The sequence below is a fragment of the Dermacentor variabilis genome, chromosome 6, assembly GCF_050947875.1.
Source record: "Dermacentor variabilis isolate Ectoservices chromosome 6, ASM5094787v1, whole genome shotgun sequence".
NCBI classification, from domain to species: domain Eukaryota; kingdom Metazoa; phylum Arthropoda; class Arachnida; order Ixodida; family Ixodidae; genus Dermacentor; species Dermacentor variabilis.
The window spans coordinates 96,097,880-96,118,718 of NC_134573.1; the positions used below are offsets into that span (position 1 = coordinate 96,097,880).

Genomic DNA, 20,839 nt, shown 5'->3' on the forward strand with positions numbered 1-20,839 from the left:
TCCAAATTAAACATGATATAATAAATTGAAGGTCTAAAGATACAAAAGCAATTCTGATGCTCGAGTTCATGAAGGCTTTCGACAATGTAAAGCATGAGGCGGTCGTGAAAAAGATGAACAAGATTAATATAGGTACCAGGACACATAGGTATGTCGGGGACTTCCTGACGGGAAGAACTGCCTGCATGAAGTTCCAAACGCTGAAATCTACCACAATTGAGTTAGGGAGTAAGGGTACGCCCCAGGGATCAATGCTGTCTTCCCTACTTTTCAACGTGGCTGTGAGGGAACTCCTCGTACAATTGGCGAAGCTCGAGAATTAAAATTTAGTCTATACGCGGACGATATCACCCTCTGGGTCAACCGGGGAAGTAATTCGGCCATCGAAGGCCTGCTCCAGGCCGCCACCGACAGCACTGTTGATTACGCGGCCGAGAGAGGCCTAGCATGCTCGCCGCAGAAATCAGAATTGTTTATATACAGTCCGAAGCACTTAGGATGCAAGACAACGTTCCAGATCATGTATAAAGTGGCGGGTAAGGAGGTACCAATAGTCGAGCAAATGAGAATCTTGGGCCTGATTCTCCAGTCATATGGTCATAATGGGGAGACCGTCAAGAGACCGCAGAATCATGTGATGCTGACCCCGAGCCTAATAAGACGGGTGGCCAGCAAAGGCCGAGGGTTAAAGGAGAAAAATTCGATTAAACTAATACAGGCGTACATCTTCAGTCAGGTGAGCTACGCAACGCCATATCGCGATTTGAAAGCAGTAAAAAGAAAAAAAAATTGATTATCTAATGAGAAAAGGCGTAAAAGGTGCGCTGGAGTGCATCGACAGAGAGACTGATGGCTCTAGGATTGCAGAACACATGGGCAGAACTTGCCGAAGCTGTGGGAACCTCTTATATTAAGAGACATAGCACCACGAGGACAGGAGGAGCCATATTGACCAAAATTGAGATAAATCCGGATAGACACCCTACCCAAAAGGTGGAAGTAGATAGGGAAGGAAGAAAAATCTAATTATCCCCCCCCCCGCCTAAAAACATGCACCCTGAATGCAACAAAGACAAGAGGCAAAACGAGCCGAAGCATTACAAATTAGACGCGCAGAAATTTCGGAAAATTAGGTGGCCTATGTAAACGTGGTGGGAGGTAGTGGCAGGTTTACGTTGGGGTAATCCCGTGACAGCTGCCACTCTGCGCGGGCGGAGCATAGAAGTCACCGAGGAAATTACGATTGCGTTAGCTTGCGCTAGAACGAACAAAAAATTTGTGATCGGTAACAGTAAAAGTGCCGTGCAAAATTTTAGCAAGGGAAGGATCTCGCCCTTAGCTGCCAGAATCCCAGCAAAGAAAGGTAAATAGAAAAATTCAAATTATTTGAATTCCGGCGCACGAAGCTCTCCCCGGCCACGACGCGGCCCACGAGCTGGCTCGAGATCTCTACCGCCGAGCCGCAATAGGGCCCTTCGATGACCGAGGGAGCGGCGATCGCATGCTAAAATATGGGGAGATCACGCAGAATTATCGATTGGATCGCAGATTGATACCCCCGCCAGACCCAAATTTAAACAAACGCCAAGCAATCGCGTGTGGACGATTGCAAACCTATACGTATCCGCACCTGTTCCCCAAGGCCATATAAAGTTTATTCTATTTCGGTCTCGTCCAAGTTGCTAGCTTGGTGTACTCGATCATAGCTCTCCGTTTCACACACAGGATCACAAGAGCCTAGCTTCCGGTCAGCACGCGAACTGCGCTTTCGCGCAGCACGACGAATATTACACATTTCATTTTTCTTAAGGCATTCCTCTACAAACTCGTCTTCTGCGTCCCAATCGGTGCATTGTCGGATATGACAAGCTTTTAACCGCTCAGCATTTACGCTGTTGTGTGCTTCTGCCGAGTTTTGTTTACTGGATTGCAATGATGCTGGAGTCGGTAAGCTACTTTCTCGTCGCCTTCGATTCCGCATTACACGTCTTGGCATTTATCTACCTGGAGTATCCGCCCATTCTTTGAGGCCACGAATGGGGCGACATTGGCCGGCTTTCTGAGTGCTACCTATTGATTCTGGTGACTCTTGCAGTCAGAGAAGGAGGGACGTACTTGCTAGCATCGTAGAACACCTGCAGCGAAAAGTGATGGAGGCGTACCATGTGCGCTTGACGTCGATATGGTCTGCCGTAGTGTTGACATGACAGTGTCTTAAAATCTACGACGTCAAGCGCTCTTGGACAACGAGTGCCGTTGGATCCTCATGAAAACCTATCGTTCCTACGTGCAACGCACCATCGACTTACTGGAAGCTCCGTGCCGTTCTTTTCTGTTTTCCGACAGCGGTTACATTCGGCGGCTCTAAGTGGTGCACAACTTCTCTCATCCACGCATCTTCCCACGGATCCACCATTCACGTGATGCAGCACAAGCAATGGTATGGGGTTTTCTTCGCTTGGTGGTTCGGAATCACGACGAAGGAGCGAAAGCCTGCTGGAGTTTCTGCGCTCGATGCTGGAGCGCAGCCGTAACTTTGTGTCGGCCCCTTTCCTCGCACAGACAATGCGAGGGGCTGACTTCGCGACAGGTTACAACATTATCAGCCGGACAGGCCTTCTACACCCGGTCTTCCTCGTTTGCCGAGGGGGTAAAGCTGCTCCCCTCGAGTACCATGTTGCCCAAGCAGTGGGCGTCCGTGTTCTCCGAATCCCTCCCAGCATTGGGGAGCGATGTTGACGATGCGGTCGCACAGCTGGCATCGTGATTGTCCGTCCTCGTCGCCGGAACTTCTCGGTTAGCCAATGCTCTTGAGGACATCTTAACCCTGCTATAGCCTTTAAGTGGTCTGATAACGAGGCTAAGGAGTCCGCGATCCGGTTAGGTCCCTGTCGTGGTGGGTAGCTTCACGCGGCCGAAGACTCCCTGCCGCAGTGCCGGTGGAAAAACATGTCGGAGGTGGCATGTGCCAAGACGTTTCGGAACCGTGGCTGCAGGCTGGCAGATAAATGGGTGTCGATGGGTTGTGGCTGGAATTCATGTACCATCAAAGCTGCCCGATTAAAGCGTTCCAAAATTTGGTGAAAGGCCTGCCTCACCGGCCGGCCCTTACGGTCGTAAAGGCAGGAAAGGTGTGAGGGCTGTAAGGGCGCCTGAAGCGGCACCATGGATATCTGTCTCCTTGCTCTTTAGAAACAACTCCGACCCCTTTCTTAAGTTCGTTTACACAGCATACAACGGGCACGCGAATTGTCGAGATACGCACGCTTCTCCACCTAATAACTACTCAGACCAATCAGTCAAGCCGTCATCATCCAATAGAGGTCAGAATTTAAGCGACCGAACACGGTTGCGAAAGCGCCACCCATACAACAAAATCAACCATGACATTTGAGTCGGCCCCCTTGATGGGCAGTACCACCAAGCATGAAACGACCGCATAACACGTACACAAAGGAACTGTGGGTTTTGACGGCGCCGGATGGATGAGAACACATGCGGAAGGCACCGTCGCGGTTATTCCCGCGCCGCTTGCTTTCATATTTCGTCGTCTCGGACACCGATATCTGTCCAGCTCAGTCTGACGCGACAACTGACGCAAAAGTCACGAAAAGAAATAGGGGCCCGCAGTATACGCCCATCGCGACGAAAGACGCGATTTAAAAAAACGAGATCTGCTGTAGATATAAGGTTTGGAGAATTTTTATGTGGCTGATAATGCATGGTAATGAGAAACAGTTGATATAACTATAGGAAGTTGTTGATCAAACAAAAGGTCAACTAGAAAATAGCGCGTGTACATTGGTCTTCCACAACTCAATACAGCTCATGCAGCTGCTGAAGAGCAGCCCTCCATACCCCCTATGTCCCTGATCTGGGTAAGAATTTCGGTTTGCCCAGAAGTGAATTACATTTGCTAAATTGAAGCGGTGACATAAGAGTGGGTAAACTGAACACAAAGGGGCCTCTGAAAGCAAGTGCCACTGATGTCTTGCCCAAATTCATGCCAATAATTCCAGGCGGAGCAGCACTACTCTATGCTTCGGAATGAAACAGCCTATTACAAAGCGAACTCTTTTCGCCTGAGCTGCCATACAGAAATTTGTTAATTTGTTGAGCTGAGAAATGAATTGGGAGAAATTCTTAGTTGCTTACAACGACGGTAAATATGTTTAGCCTTCGGCCTTCTTTGCGTACGCAGGTAATTGTAGCTATCAGAAACACGCGACCATTGGCGGGTTTTCAAGGCATGGTGGCATCATTACAACGAGGTAATTTAGCAAAGAAAGAAGAAAAGAGACATCTATTCATTGAAAGGTACCAGGATAAGCAGCTAGATATTCGCCCACATAACACTGCAGGGAATGGCACGGCTGGGAAGAAATGTCCCGAACTATGTTGACAGATGAATAATAAACAAAAACAATAAATTGTCCAAAGTGGACATTTGGGTAGATGTGACTGTATAGTGAGGGTTTGGGGTATGTGCGTGCCTTTAATAATTGCCACGTTGTCGACGAGTGCTCGTTGAGTGACTTGTCAGATATATAGAGTGGGTCGCAGTTAAAATAACAAACCCGGTGAGTCATTATATAAATACAAGTTCCGAACTCTACATTCTTTCAGTGGTCAAGAGCAGCGATCCCCAAATTCGCTTCTAGCTTCAGGAGCGTTGACTGAGGCGGTTTAGGTTTACGAGTTATCCTGGTGTTTTAAATATGAAAGCGCATTACTTAGATTCTGGAGGTCGTTAAGAATTCCAGGATAACCAATGTTCTGCAATTGTGCCCAAATACAGTACTCATAGCACTCCGTGCTACTACTTTCAGTCTTGAGGTGTAAAACCGTTTTAGCGAAGGTGAAAATAAAAAAACAATAATCCAGTATTCGTAAGAGACGACTCAACCAAAGGAATACTATTAGACTTTGTCTGCTCAACAAAGTTGTTGTAATTATTGTTTTTTACATAGTGAAAGCGCATTTCTTTCTCTTTGTACAGGTACAAGGCACTTTGAATTACATATAAGAAAAAGCCAGCTAACAGACAAAGAAGACGGGCGCTTTGAGTTTCACAAATGTTTGAGAAAGTTAAATGAAGCACGCGGCCAGAGCAACGGTGGAGAATAAGACTATTGCTACTATCGGTGCAACAGAGGTAGATAGACGAGGAGATCATAAGAAATGTGCAATTTTATTTGCCTAAATAAAGCCGGAACTGCCCATTCTGATGTAAAGCGTGTTTATTTTGCGGATATTTTTTCTACGTGTCAAAAATTACGTTTCTGGTGTCTACATTCCATACTGAAGGCCTAAGCTGCGGAAGAGATGTATGGCCAGGTGTTTGTACATGAACTTTTCCCCGACAATGTTGATTATTGTGATGTGAAAATACAATTTACATCGTTTATTAACAACACTCAGCGTAACCTTTATGCACTGGATTGAAAATCGCAGGAAATAGTTTTTCGGAAGTACTTATCCCGGTTGTCTGGCCCGGCGCAGTAACAATAAAGCTTACCTAATTTGTTTTATAAGTATACTGTCGTAACAGTACCTTACCTTGAGTCTGTAACCATTGTGACAGCACTGCCGCCGTTGAAATGTGAACATTGTCATCAATTCGATATTGAGACTGGGGTGATTAATGAGAGTGAATATGCTGCGCTGTAAATGCTGCACTATGTATAACGCCTGTGTGCACCAGTGATTGCTAAGGAGTTAGAGCTGAGGTATGTAAAACTCCCGGCCTGCGATTCGGGCGGGCGACAAGATTCAACCATTCTATTTGTCGCAAATAGTTGTCTTTAAAGTTACCTTGCATCGTGAGCACAAGTTAGGCCAATTAGCTGAGTTAATCTGTATTGATTCAATCGTGCCGTGTGTCTTGTTAGAAGAAACGTCACTTCATAAAAGAAATACATGCAGTGGCCGAATATTCTTGAGCGGTGAAAGGTATATAAAATGACAGAACATCCGTAGTTGCCATTGTATGAGCACGTAAATTGAAAAACAAATTCAACGTTTTGCGTGAGAAAATTCTGCTATGATTAGGAAGCGTGCCCTAGTAGAGGACTGGCAAAATATTTCTGACCCCGTGGGTTCGTTTAATGTGTGCCCAAAGCACGGCACACGGCCTGTATTTCGTTTCACCCCCACGGAAACGCGGCCCCCATAGCCTGCAGTACCAGCATAACGTGCAGTGCAGTGCAATGTTTAGCACGCCAACGCCAAAGTTCGTACGCCACTACAACGGGCTATATGAGCAGTTGCGACACGTTGTAGGCTTCGGCAGTAGTGTAGACTTTTGTTTTGTGGAACTACGATCGGAAATTTTTACATAACAATAAAAACTGCCAAAGGAAACCTGGCACTTTAAAAGCAAAACACCAGTACGGTTTGCCGCCATTTTGTAGAGCACCATGCTGAAAATAAAGAAAGCTGTATAACAAATGAAGCGAAGAAATAATTCTCTCCGAGTATACAGTTTTCCAAATTTAAATAATTCCCCCAGCCTCCTAACGCCTTCCAAAATTTGATTGCAGAAGGACTGCTGTAAACTTCAGGCATAAATTGAGGTTTTCGTGATAAGGCCGATGGAAACGTAATCGGTAATCGAGTCCTTTTATGCATCGGATGATGGAACCGTTGTGCTGAACACGCGGTTCTGGGAAACAGCTAGTGAACAGCGCGTTGCGGGTAACATTGATCAGTTCCACGCATGGGTCCCTGATAATAAATTCCTTTCCTTAAATGGCCAACCCTGTATAGGGGCCTTCTAAGAGGACGCTTTAGCATTTTGCCAGCTCCAGTGCCTCCCATTGAAATATTTTTAAACCCCAAAGATGTTTTTTCTGAGTCAACATCAAACCCTTTGGGAATGAAATTTCGAGAGAAAAAAGCTAAATTCCATGAACTTTATGAAGAAAAATATTGATTGAGAGCGTCAAAAAATTGTGAAAAATTTGTTTTAAGAAAAAAGAAAGAAAAAGTAATGCATCTTAGTTTGACGAATGCGCAACTATGCAATGAAAATGTGTATAATAGTTCTGCAAGCTGCATCTGTAACGGCATCTCAAGCGGAAAGATTTTAAGTCTAACGTTAGAGCTTTCACGAAATCCTTAAAATACTCACGAGTGTTTTTCACATGCTGTGCTCTATATTTAACTAAGAGTGGTGTATAGTACATTAAATTTCTCCACTTTTGTTGTATGATTACTTCTTTATAGAGAATTATGATGCCTCTTTTATGCTTGAGTTACGCTGCTGAAGAGCTTATGCACGTGTTCATTTAAAATATTTCAGCTTCCTTCTTCAAAACAACATGGCGAAAATTATAAATCCAATTTAGACAGTCACTAAGCTTTGTTGTTTCAGTTTTAATGCAACAATCTCATCAAAACGTGCGCGACGGTTGTTGAGAACAACACCTCTCCTTTTACGAAGTCCTGAGCTGAAGTTTCCTTCTCAGTGTCCTCGCTGAATGAAGTTGAGTTCACAAGTCTGGCAGCCTGAAACAGGAGGGCTCAATTAAATCGCTTGCCTTGCTTTACGAACCAGAATATTACGGGAACCACATCTCTGTTTCGCGGTGCCTAATATGGTGCGTGAAATATTTTATTCGCGATCCAAATCAACTATAGCATTTAACTCAAACCGAATGCTGCAACCTATAACACTCGCCTAATTGTGACAACACAATACTGTGACAACGTTACTTTGGCTGTTATCCGCACTTTTTTCTATGGTGGCTCCTGCTAAATTGTAATTTTACCTACCACCGGTTATGAGCTTCTAGGACCACGGGCCACTTAGCTTTCGTCATCACGTCATTAGTGTGATTCGTTGATCGTTGTAGTATACCAGGAGATGTCATGCAGGAACGCCATATTTCGGCAAATTGTGGGAACTCCGCGTGCTCTTGAGACGCTCTAAGTTGAATGCACTACAGATATCAAAGAATAAAATTAAATCCTCGGCACGCATCTAGATCCACTCTTGAGGTATCATCCCTTGGGCGTTACCTCCTCAACGGACAAAAAAAGAGTAGTCACATGGTAAAGTCACCTGTACCTTTTTCTTGCGTTTATTATTCCAGCGAGTGCATTACCTGTGCAAAAGGTTCTGGAAAAAAATGTTTATGCATTTATTTGCGCATTGTATAGGGGTTTATAAAAACTTCAAATTGCGGAAGATGTATATTGAATGTAACTTGAAACATTGTGTCGGGGATGGTGGGAGTATAGAACGATTTCATTTACAATATATACAGGCAGAGTCAAGGCAGTTAAAATGGCTGACGAGTAACAACACACAGCAGCCAGCGTGTCGCGATCTTCTTCCTTCCTCTTTTATCCTTCCGTAAAGGGATCGCCGGGTGCTGAAGCGCCGTCTTTGTGCATGGTAGGCAAAGAATTGTGAGCAAAGTGTGGCTTCAGCCGCGAAACGTGCTTAATGTCAAAAGGCGTTGGAATTGAGGATAGACGAAACTGTAAAGGCGAAATCACGTCGGCTCCGTCTTTCGTAAATGGTTTTGCAGTGCTTTTGCAAAATATATCTATAATTTTGCGTCATCATCTCCAGCAAGTTATCCTGACTCTTTTGATATTCGTCTTTAAGGTGGTAACTGCTTTTTCACCGCTTTATTGGACTATATCCGCCAAGCCGCTGCGCCGCTGAGCTAAGCTAACTGCTAAGCTTAGTGCTTCGGCCGCTACGTGAGCCGCAGTTACGGCTGCACGTCGACTTTCTTCAAGCCACCATGGAAGTTAAAGTACATGGAACTGATATCTCACCCATCGAGATTTCCCAAGAAGCAGCATTGTGCACCGTTGGCACGCGCGAACAACTTTCTCCTGGGGGCACAGGCGCTAAACCTAACACCACATCAGCCTCCCAAGCCGGCGTTGGAGGCACGAAAAAGGCGCAGCGAGGCCCACGCGCTCACAAGCAGCAAGTTTTGACTGCAGGGAAGATGCCCACCCTTCCACGTGATCACCAAAAATTATTATCAGGCCACGGGGTGGCTTGAACGTTGCAACAGTCTGGGTCATCCGCCTCGCTTCGGCCCTATATAGGGCAGCAAGCGTATCTCCAGAAGACGCCACAGAAGACATTGTCTGCCCAAATATGCAGCAAAACATAATGGCTGTAAGTACCCCTGACTCTCTTAATGCAGAACGCTACCATCCTCTCGACAGCTTTGAGGTCGACGGGCACCAGTTCAAGATTCGGGCTTATGAAACTGCGCCCGACTATACAGTCAAGGGAGTCGTCCGAAGCATTCCTCTCGAAGAAGACGCCAAGGCCATTCACCTCAATATCGTCAACAAGAGGAACCCGAATGCCTTAGTGGCCAAAGGACTCAGAGGGACCACGTCGCACCACGTAGGCCGGCCACCATCGCCTTCGATGGTGGCCAGGTCACAACGTTGGTATACAACGGGTGTGCGATGCCCAGGTGCACCTTGTACAGAAAGCAGATTGACATGTGCCACCACCGCGGTCGCGTCGGTCATCACATGGACGTCTGCCCGAACCCTCAAGACCGTGCATGTAGAGGCTGCAGAGCCTCGAACTCAGACCTCAATAACATATGCGCGCCAAAGTGTTACCTTTGTGGGGGAGTGCATCCTACTGCGGATAATACCTGCAAGGCTCGATTCAAGATCCCCTATCTCATTAAGAAACGACGCGGGGGTCGACAGAGGGCAGTAGCGGAGGCTGCCCTTGAGCTACAGCAGCATAACCACGACGAACACTTCCTACCTGCCCCCCGCTCCCGCTTTCGAGGCCGGGCGCGGTCTCGCTCGGCAGCGGGGCGTCCATCCCGCTAGCAGAGCAGGTCTCAGAGCCGAGCGCGTAGCAAAACCCCCCGACCGAACAGCGGCCGTTTGAGCTCGCGACGTCTGAAGCAAGCCGGCCGGCAAGACCCGTACCTACCTGACAAAGTGAGCTGGGCAGATGCGGTTAAGAGCTCGCTTAGAGGCGGGGCTGCGGTAGCTACTGCATCAGAACTCAGCAATAAGAGAGGCCCCAGAGATGTGGCATTACAAGCAGTACAGCGCAAAAACGCACTGTTACGCACGGTCGTGCTGTAGTTAACCCAAAAAATTCGCGACATTGAAGACATTGGGCTAGTCCTCTAAACCTAAACCTGCTTTAGTCTAGACTCCCGTCACGAACGGTAACGACATTGCGGCGCCGCCCGTAAGGAAACGTGAGGAGGCCAGTTCCGAGTCTCAAAAATTTCTACAAAATCGATAAGCTCGAATCAGCACTAAGCGTTGGCGCAAAGCACATGTAACGATGAATGACTGGCGGAAAGATCAAGAAGAACTGAGGAAGCTGCTTTCTGAAGCTCAAACCGGGATCCGCAACTTCGGCGTTGCGGTCAATAACCTCACTGCTCGAACAGACAGGTTTGAAACCCATATATACAAAATCAAGACTCACGTAGGCCTTCAGCCAATCATGGAAATGATGCCCACCATAGGCTCTACAGTCATTCACACCAGCCCTATCTGAGGTAACGCACAAGTACAGCACCGTGATGGCTAGCCCCACTAACGAGCTCGTGGTGTGGCAGTGGAATTGTCGGGGCTTCACTAAGAAGCAACCACTGCTACAACAATATGTCCGACACGCGCAACCCAAGGCCGACGTCATAACAATACAGGAAACAGTAGGTGACGTACCAAAGCTTCCAGGTCATACTGCCCATGCCTCGGCGATTCCCGTTGATCGCGGACTCGCAATTTTAATTCAGAAAAGGATAATAGTGCAAGAACACAGCGTACGCGGCACACATGCGGAACACATGCTTGTAGAGCTCCTCCCCAATAGGACACGCTGACACTGTGTATTTTTCCTCAACGTATATAGTAATGCGGCTCTGTCGCGGGTTCGTTTCCTCTCTCTGTTCCGAGGGGCGCTTGCCTCGGCGGGCGCAAACCCGTTTCTGGTGACGGGAAACTTTAACGCCGCGAACGAGGCCTGGGGACACGGCTACATTAGAGCCAAAGGTCGACGCCTGTGGCGGACCTGTGTGATGCCGAATTAACTCTTATTACTGATCCCATGGCACCGACCGGCACAGGCAGATCAACGGCACAGGACACGGCACCGGACCTGACGGTGGTCCAAAACATTACTCAAGCAACGTGGCGCAATACCTGTGAAGATCTCGGTAGTGACCACATGGTCTTAGAAACACGAATTCCTCAGGCGGGTATACCCCCTTCTCCTAAGCTATCCAAATGGACGGACGGAGACAAGTTCCGAAAGCAGTGAGTAGAGCAGAGAAGTGAGTAAAATATCGACGACGTCGAGGCATGGGTGGCGACTCTCACTGACTACATGAACAAGGTGACACAGGCGGTGGCACCCGAAGTGCAGGTTGACAAGATCGGCAGCCGACTAGCCCACCTCTGGGAAACCAAGAGATCGCTGCATGCAAGATGGAAAAAGCAAAGGCACAACCGAAAGCTTCGTAATATCGCACACATCAATCGCCAGCTAGAACAAGGCCAGACCTTAAGCCGCCAACAGTTGTATGACATCTGCAACGCATTCGATGGGCAGCTCCACAATGGCAGTACGTGGCGTCTCCTTCGTCACCCCTTGGGGGAAACGCAGACCAAGTCTGCTCAGCGAGCAAACCTGCAACGCCTTTTGCACAAGGAACAGGCTACCACGAGTGATCAAGCTTGTGACCCGCCTGCTAGACAAGTACTTCCCTCAATGACCCAATGTTCAACATGGAGGTTAGATTGGAGAGACAAATGTGACACTCGATGAAGAATTTCGTGAGTCAGAGATCCGCGCAGCTCTCCACGACCTTAATGGCAAATCAGCACCTGGTCCCGACAAGGTTACGAACAATACTGTGCGAAACCTCGATGATGCCTCGATAACCGCTCTTACAGCATACGTCAACAAATGCTGGCGAGGAGTCGCATCCCAGAGGAGTGGAAATGCTATAAAGCAGTCCTGATGTCGAACCCAGGCAAGCCGTCCAGCCTCGACTATTTGCGGCCCATTTCCCTCACATCCTGCCTTGGCAAGGTGATGGAGCACGCGTTCCTCTACCGTATCAACCACTAGCTCGCGGACACTGGAGCCTGCCCACTCACTATGGTGGGCTTCCGGTCACACCTCTCCACTCAAAACGTCATGCTACAGCTCTACCAGCAGATTATCAACGACCCAATAGCGGCAACCGGGCCATCCTCGGCCTAGATCTGGAAAAGGGACTTCACAATGTAGCACATGCAGCTATCCTGAGCCGAATAAACAAGCTCAACATGGTCGAGCCAAGCTACAACTATATCAGAGACTTCTTGTCGCGCCGCACAGTCACCCTCGCGGTCTACAGCATGAAATCCGACGAACATGCACTAAAAAGCAGCGGCACACCTCAAGGGTCGGTCATATCGCCGCTTCTTTTATACCTCGTAATGCTGAGACTACCGGCCTACCTCGACGAGATTGACAAACCTCCATCACGCCTTGTAAGCTGATGACATCATCGTGTGGGACGACAAGGTCGATGTTCAGATAGAATCCACCTTACAAGCAGCGGTCTCTACAGTCGAAACCTACCTCCAAGGCACAGGTCTCCGACTATCTCCACTCAAATCGAAGCTGCTCCTCTACCGCCCGCGCCGTCGGCCTAAGCCTACTGGCGAGTCGCGCCAATGTGACGAAATAATCCTCTATAGGCAAGACGGCTCCTGTATTCCCCGAGTCCCGAAGATACGCATCCTCGTAATTCATATAGCGCCTGATCAAACGCGTTGCAAGCAAGCACACAGGTATTAAGGAGGAGAGCGTCATGCGCCTATTGCACTCTTTCGCACTCAGTCACATTATTTATGTGGCTGCCTTCCACAACTGGAATGTCACCTAAAGGGAGAAAATAAACATACCTATACGCAAGACTTACAAGATCGCCCTTGGCCTGCCGGAGTCCACAAGCACTGCTCGTCTGATACATCTAAGGGTATACAACATGCTTGCTGAAATCGTGGATGCGCAAAGAGCCTCGCAACTCAAACGCATGTCCGTGACGGCCACGGGTCGGTACATCCTGCAGAAACTCGGCTTCAATTATCACGTCCAGCACGGTCAGAAACAGATCATTGCAACCGACCTCGGCAATACACTGATCGTCGCCCCTATCTCCTGAAACATGCACCCCGAATTTAATCGAGGCCAAGGCCAGGCCTGTGCCAAGGCACTGCTGTGCTCCTTGGGCGGGAAGAGGACGACGCGCTTCGTAGACGCGGCAGATCTGCCGCGTCTACGGCATGGTAGGCCGACCCGGCGACATGATACCCAAGCACTTGGGTGCCATGTGATGGGGTGACTTGACGCGCCATGTGAGCGCGATCGATGACTTCATGAGCGTACTTAGTTGCAACACGTGGCACAGATGGGAGGATGGTGTCAAACAGCAATGTCGCGTCGCGACCATACAAAAGATAAAAGGGTGAATGTCCGGTGGTGTTATGTCGGGAGGAGTTATACACGAATGTCACGTAGGCCAGCGTGGCATTCCAGTCACAGTGATCGTTGGAGACGTACATTGACAGCATCTCCGTGAATGTTCGGTTAAGACGTTCCGTAAGACCTGTTCGTTTGTGGGTGATAGGCGGTAGACAGCTTTTGCTCACTGGCACAAGAGCGGAGGAGATCGCCGACAGCAAGAGACCACAACGAGTGGCCGTGGCCTGTAAGTAACTGTCGAGGTGCACGGTGGTGAATGACCTTGTGGAGGAGAAAATTGCGCACGTTTGTTGCGCAACTAGTCAGCAGTACTTTCGCGGTCGCGTAGTGTGTCGCGTAATCAGTAGTCATGGCGATCCATTTATTCCCTCTAGTCGTCGTCGGAAAAGGGTCAAGCAGGTCAAGGTCTATGCGAAAGAAAGGTTCAGGTGGAACTTCAATTGGGTGGAGTCGTCCGACAGGTGGCAGGGGAGGTTTCTTCTGGCGCTGACACACTTGGCAAGTTGTGACGTAACGACGCAGAGAGCAGTAGAGATCCCGCCAGAGCCAGATGAACCGGCGTCGTACTCCGTCATATATATACGCAAAACTCTAAGCTGTCCCGCCGTTGGTGCAACGTGAAGTTATTCGAAAGGGACGAATCGCAAATGACGAGGAAGGACAAGGAGTAACTCAGTGCCGTCAGGGTTGATATTGCGGCGGTAGAGGACGCCGTCGTGCGATATACGAGCAAGCGGCACATGGCTTCGGTGCTGCCAGATTGAACGCCGGCAATGAAGGACTGTAACGACTCGTCGCGTTATTCTTCAGCGCGCATGTCGTCATGTAAGTAAAATCCATCCCGCAGATCACCGGATCACGCGCAGCAGAATCAGAGAGATCCATGTGGTGACGAGAGAGGTAGTCAGCGTCGTTTTGGAGGCCTCGAGGCTTGCAAGTAACAATAAATGACAATTCCTTGAGTCGCAAAGCGCAGCGACCACGCCGTCCTGTCTGGTACCGGAGGGAAGACCGCCAGCTGATTGCGTGGTAGCACGTAGCGACCGAAAACATGCGGCCATGCAAATATTACCTGAGCTTGGCGACAGCCCAAACTAAAGCCAAGCACTCCGGCTCGCTGATGGAGTAATTTTTCTCGGTAGGTAACAGCAGGCGGCTGGCGTAAGCTATCATGCAATCGGTACGAATCTGTTGCTCGGCGAGAACAGCGCCTATGCCATGGCCGCATGCGTCAGTGTTGGCTTCGGTCGGTGCAAATGGATCAAAGTGGGCAACTGTGGGAGGGGTGCTCAGAAACTCGATGAGAGCGGCGAACGCGTGACCCTGCTGCAGGGCTCATGATAATGGCGTATTCTTTATCAGATCTATCAAAGCCCGTACAACGTCGGCGAACTTTTTGACAAAACGGCTACAGCATGAACACAGACTGACGAAGCAGTGCACGTCAGAGGCAGAACGTGGCAGAGAAACTACGAACGACGCGTACTTTTTCCGCATGGGGTTGTAAATCGGACGCGTCAACGAGGTGTCCGAACACGGCAATGTAATGGCGCCCCTAATTGACATTTTGTGGACTTCAGTTGGAGGCCGGCTACTTGGAAGAATGGAAGAATAACAGCGAGTCGGTGAGGTGGCTGCCGAACAAGGGAGCAAAAGCAATATCGTCGTCAAAGTTACAATGACTAGTGGTCCATTTGTGGCATCGCAGAAGAGAGTCCATCATATTGTTAGGTAGGAAGACCCGACGAAAAGCTATTTACAAGTATATTTACAAGGCAATACGCCGCAGTTGACCAAGAGGCAACAGCCCGCGCTAGCTTCCAATCGTCGTCTTCGTCTTCTTCCTACTCGGCTCTTCGTCATTGGGAATACTACCCCGTAGCACTACCCCCGGCGGCAAAAGCGCCGTCCCGGAGCGACTAAAGGCCGGACTCTGAAGCAGTGTAGTAGCTCTTGAGCCTACTGACGTGCACGACATCATAGACACCACAGTAGATGACGAGGTTGAGCTCACAGGAGCAATTTCATAAGTCACAGGCGTCACCTGGCGCAGCACGCGGTAGGGCCCTGTGTATCGCGAAAGGAGCTTTTCGGAAAGTCCGACGTGACGACAGGGCGACCACAGGAGCACGAGTTCACCAGGCGAAAACTGTACGTCACGGTGGCGGGCGTTGTACTGACGCTGCTGCGTGGTTTGCGAGTCCGTCAGTCGAGCACGGGCAAGCTGGCGTGCATGATCGGCGAGGGCGATGGCGTCGCGCGCATAGTCGGTTGTTGAGGTCGCAGCAGGAGGAAGTACCGTGTCAAGGGGCAAGGTCGGTTCGCGACCGTAGAGTAGATAAAATGGAGAAAATCCGGCGGTGTCGTGCCGGGAAGAATTGTAAGCAAAGGTGACGTAAGGAAGGGCAACGTCCCAGTCGTAGTGGTTCTTCGAAACGTACTTGGACAGCATGTCGGTAAGAGTACGGTTTAACCGCTCTGTCAGGCCATTGGTTTGAGGATGGTATGAGGTAGTCAGCTTGTGTTGAATAGAGCAGGAACGCACAATGTCGGCGATAACTTTCGAGAGGAAGTTACGACCACGGTCAGGAAGCAGCTGTCGCGGGGCGCCATGCACTAAGATAATGTCACGCAAGAGAAAGTCCGCGACGTCAGTGGCGCAACTGGTAGGTAGAGCCCGCGTGATAGCGTATCGGGTGGCGTAATCAGTTGCGACGGCTACCCATTTGTTCCCAGAGGATGACGTGGGAAAGGGACCGAGGAGGTCTAATCCAACACGAAAAAACGGTTCCACAGGGACGGTGATCGGCTGGAGATGGCCGGAAGGTAGCACCTCAGGCGTTTTCCGACGCTGGCAGGGATCACAGGCAGCAACATAGCGTCGGACGGAGCGAGCGAGACCAGGCCAATAGAAGCAGCGGCGGACGCGGTCGTACGTGCGGGTTACCCCAAGATGTCCTGCAGTGGGTGCGTCATGCATCTCAAAGAGCACAGTCTGTCGTAAATGTTTTGGCACGACAAGAAGAAGATCAGGGCCATCAGGGAGGAAGCTCCTCCGGTACAGAATGCCGCCCTGGAGGACATATCGGCGAACGAATGCGTCGGTAGGTGTAGAGCGCAGACGCTCGATGAGTGCTCGCAGCAGTAGGTCTCGGTACTGCTCATCGGCGATGTTAGCGAAGGCAGACACAGAGAAAATGCCGTTGGCGGTACTACTGTCGGCTTGGCTCGTCTACCGCATAGCGAGACGGGCAGTCAGCGTCCTTGTGTAGTCGGCCAGATTTGTAGGCGACAGAGATCGAATATTCTTGGAGGCGTAAGGCCCAGCGACCAAGTCTTCCTGAAGGGTCTTTCAATGAGCATAACCAACAAAGCGCGTGATGGTCTGTGATAACGGAAAAGGGTCGGCCATATAAGTATGGGCGGAACTTCGCAACCGCCCAAACTAGGGCCAGACACTCACGCTCAGTGATGGAATAGTTGCGCTCCGCGGGCGAGAGGAGCCTGCTGGCGTAAGCGATAACACGGTCGTGGCCACGCTGGCGTTGTGCCAGTACTGCGCCAATTCCGTGACCGCTGGCATCAGTACGGACTTCGGTAGGCGCAGAAGGATCGAAATGGGCCAGAACGGGAGGCGTTGTGAGAAGATCGATGAGAAGCGAGACTGCAGAGGCCTCGTTATCGCCCCACTGGAAAGGGGCGTCTTTCTTCAAAAGCTCGGTTAGTGGTCGTGCTATGGCCGCGAAATTTTTGACGAAACGGCGGAAGTACGAGCAAAGGCCGATGAAGCTGCGCACATCCTTGACACACTTCGGAACAGGGAAGTGCGTAACAGCATGGATCTTGCCTGGGTCCGGTTGCACTCCGTTCGCGTCAACGAGATGTCCAAGGACGGTAATCTGACGACGGCCGAATTGGCACTTCGATGCGTTGAGTTGCAGACCGGCTCGCCGAAAAACGTCCAGGACTGCTGAGAGGCGCTCGAGGTGCGTAGCGAATGTTGGGGAGAATACTATAACGTCGTCCAAGTAGCACAGGCACGTGGACCATTTGAAACCGTGAAGAAGGGTGTCCATCATGCGTTCAAAAGTGGCAGGAGCGTTACATAGGCCGAACGGCATCACCTTGAATTGATAAAGACCGTCGGGTGTTACAAAGGCGGTCTTCTCGCGGTCGCGATCGTCCACGGCAATCTGCCAATAGCCGGAGCGAAGGTCAATAGAGGAGAAATAGCGAGCACCGTGGAGGCAGTCAAGGGCGTCATCAATCCGAGGTAGGGGATACACGTCCTTTTTGGTAACCCTGTTAAGGTGCCGATAATCCACGCAAAAACGCCATGAGCCATCCTTCTTTTTTACCGGCACAACCGGTGACGCCCATGGACTACATGACGGTTCAATAATGTTCTTGGCAAGCATTTTGCGAACTTCGGTGTGAATAACTTGACGCTCAGCCGGTGATACTCGATACGGGCGGCGATGAATAGGAGGGGCAGCTCCGGTATTAATGCGATGTTTAACAGCTGGTGTTTGGGCCAAAGGACGACCGTTAAAGTCAAAAATATCTGGGTAGGAAATCAGAACGCGGTAGAGCGCACGAGCGTGCTCGGACGGCATGTCGGGTGCAATCATTTTCTGTAAGTTGGCGATGGTACAAGTTGCCGACTGCGATGGTAGAGGAGGATCGGTTGAATTGTCGTCTACTGAAATCGATGCTACAGAGTGATCCTCGAATGAGCAAAGTTGGGCCAGAGACATCCCGCGTGGCAGCACTTGTGTCGTCAAGCCAAAATTGACCACTGGCAGGCAGACGCAATTCTCCGTAATAGATAAAACAGTATGAGGTAGTGTGATCCCGTGTGTAAGGAGGACGTCTTGCATAGGAGCCGCGATGTAGTGACCGTCTGGCACTGGTGGGGATGACACGAAGTCAACGTAAGTCAGTGGCGAAGGTGACAAGCGAACGAAGTTGACGGAACTGAGGCGAGTAAGGTGTTGTTCAGCGGGATCCAGAATAGGCAGGTCGAGGCGGAGAGTACTGGCGGAGCAATCGATGAAAGCAGAATGGGCGGAGAGGAAGTCGAGGCCGAGGATGATGTCGTGGGGACAGTGAGCGATGACTGTGAATAGCACGGTAGTAGAGCGATCGGCGAAGTAGACGCGGGCGGCACACATACCAATTACAGGGGCTGTTCCGCCATCGGCGACACGGACAACAGGCGTCGTGGCGGGCGTGATTATTTTCCTCAGCCGGTTACGAAGATCCGCGCTCATTACCGACAAATGCGCCCCAGTGTCTATGAGAGCTGATACAGGAACACCGTCGACTTGCACGTCAAGAAGGTTCAGGTGAGTGGGCAACGTCAGGAGAGGATTTGGCGGCGTAGGGAGCAATGCAGCGTCACCTCTAGGCGCTGCATCGTCTAGTTTTCCGGCTGAAAGCGGTGGCCGAAGGGAGTCGGCGAATAGGAACGACGGGGCTGGGGAGAGCGAGATTGTCGTCGTTGGGGCGAAGGCGAACGAGAATAAGGGCGGTTCGGCGCAGGAGAATCGGTGGCGGCATTATCTGAGCGGGCAGCATAGGGACCAGAAAGGCCACCTGGGGGGCGAGAGTAGGCAGTATATGTAGACTGGTTCAGGGAACTCCAGCGACTGCGACAGTGCCGAGAAATGCGCCCAATTCGATGGCAGTGGAAACAAATTGGCTTGTCTTCTGCAGTGCGCCATTCAGAGGGGTTGCGGAAACGTGGTGGGTAAGAAGGTGCGGGACAGGGTGGAATCGAAGAAGCCGGGTGGGGATCAGGGCGATGGGCCGAGCAGATGGTGTGAATACCCATGTTGGCGAACTCCTGGCGGACAACTGCCTGGATCAGGGAAACAGTGACTGCAGGTGCATGGGAGGGGCTGGAGTCGAACGCAGCCGGATAGGCGGCCTCGATCTCACGCCGGACAATCCTGGTGACATCGCCAGTGTTGTTGGGACGAGGAGCGTCGGCACAGGAAGATGTCGCTGGGGTGTTGGGCAGACGGGCAAACTGTTGGTCGATACTTCGGCTTTTAGCGAATTCCAGGTGGCGGCACTCTTTGATAACGGCATCCACTGTCGCGACGTTGTTAAATACGAGCAAGTTGAAGGCGTCATCGGCAATGCCTTTGAGGATGTGGGAGACCTTGTCGGACTCAGTCATGTGTGCATCAACTTTGCGGCATAGAGCCAAGACGTCCTGAATGTACGCGACGTAGGGCTCCGTCGAAGTCTGCACACGACCGGAAAGCGCCTTTTGCGCGGCAAGTTGGTGACCGTAGGGGTTGCCGAACAAGTCTCGAAGCCCTTGCTTAAGCGAATCCCAACTGGTCAGCTCATCTTCGTGCGTCCGATACCAAACTCGAGGTGTGCCACCAAGGTAAAAGACGACGTTGGCGAGCATGATAGTAGGGTCCCACCGGTTATTCCGGCTGACGTGTTCGTACAGGCTGATCCAGTCCTCGACGTCTTCCCCATCTTTTGCCGAGAATACGCCAGGATCACGGGGAGCGGAGAGGGTGATGTAGGTCGTCGAAGTGGCAGCAGGTGTCGGAGCCGGCGGAGTCGGGTTGTCGTCGCCTGGAGCCATCAAGGTACGCTCGACGTACCGTCCACTGCGAAGCTCCGTGACGAGGTACAGGGAACGTCCACCTCCACCAAATATGTTACGCAGGAAGACGCCGACGAAAAGCTATTTACAAGTATATTTACAAGGCAATACGCCGCAGTTGACCAAGAGGCAACAGCCCGCGCTAGCTTCCAATCGTCGTCTTCGTCTTCTTCCTACTCGGCTCTTCGTCATTGAGAATACTACCCCGTAGCAATATGTTCAAATGTCGCAGGAGCATTCCTTAGGCCAAAGGGCATGATTTTGAACTGATATAAACCATCCGGCGTGATAAAAGCCGCTTTCTCGCGGTCGATTTCATCAACTGAAATCTACCAGTAGCGGGATCGAAGATCGATGGAAGAAGATTATTTAGCTCCGGGCAAGCACTCCAGGGAGTCGTGGATGCGTTGTAGCGGGTGGACGTCTTTTTGCGTGATCTTGTTTAGGTGGCGATAATTGACGCAAAAATGCCAGGTACCATCTTTATTTTTCACAAGCACGACAGGTGGGGCCGAAGTCATGGCTGATGGCTCGACGAGCCCTTTGCGGAGCATTTTGTCACTTCTGATTGAATGACTCGACGTTCAGCATGCGATGCACGATAGGGAAGCCGACGAACAGAATTCGTGCCTGGAGTGTTTATACGGTGCTGAACAACAGATGTTGGCCTAAATGCCTGTCGCCGAAATCAAAGGCGC

The 20,839-nt window shown here is 50.4% G+C and overlaps 1 protein-coding gene across 2 annotated transcripts in view; it reads left to right on the top strand.

Moving 5' to 3' along the window:
* The window catches only part of LOC142584936 (uncharacterized), a 187,732-nt gene extending 182,516 nt beyond the window's left edge, over window positions 1-5,216 (top strand). For both annotated transcript variants that reach the window (XM_075695297.1, XM_075695296.1), the window contains one exon: window positions 5,000-5,216. In XM_075695297.1, coding sequence (XP_075551412.1) covers window positions 5,000-5,127 — 128 coding nt within the window. In that variant the 3' untranslated portion in view covers window positions 5,128-5,216. The remainder of the gene's footprint in view (window positions 1-4,999) is intronic.
* Window positions 5,217-20,839: the final 15,623 nt, after the last annotated feature.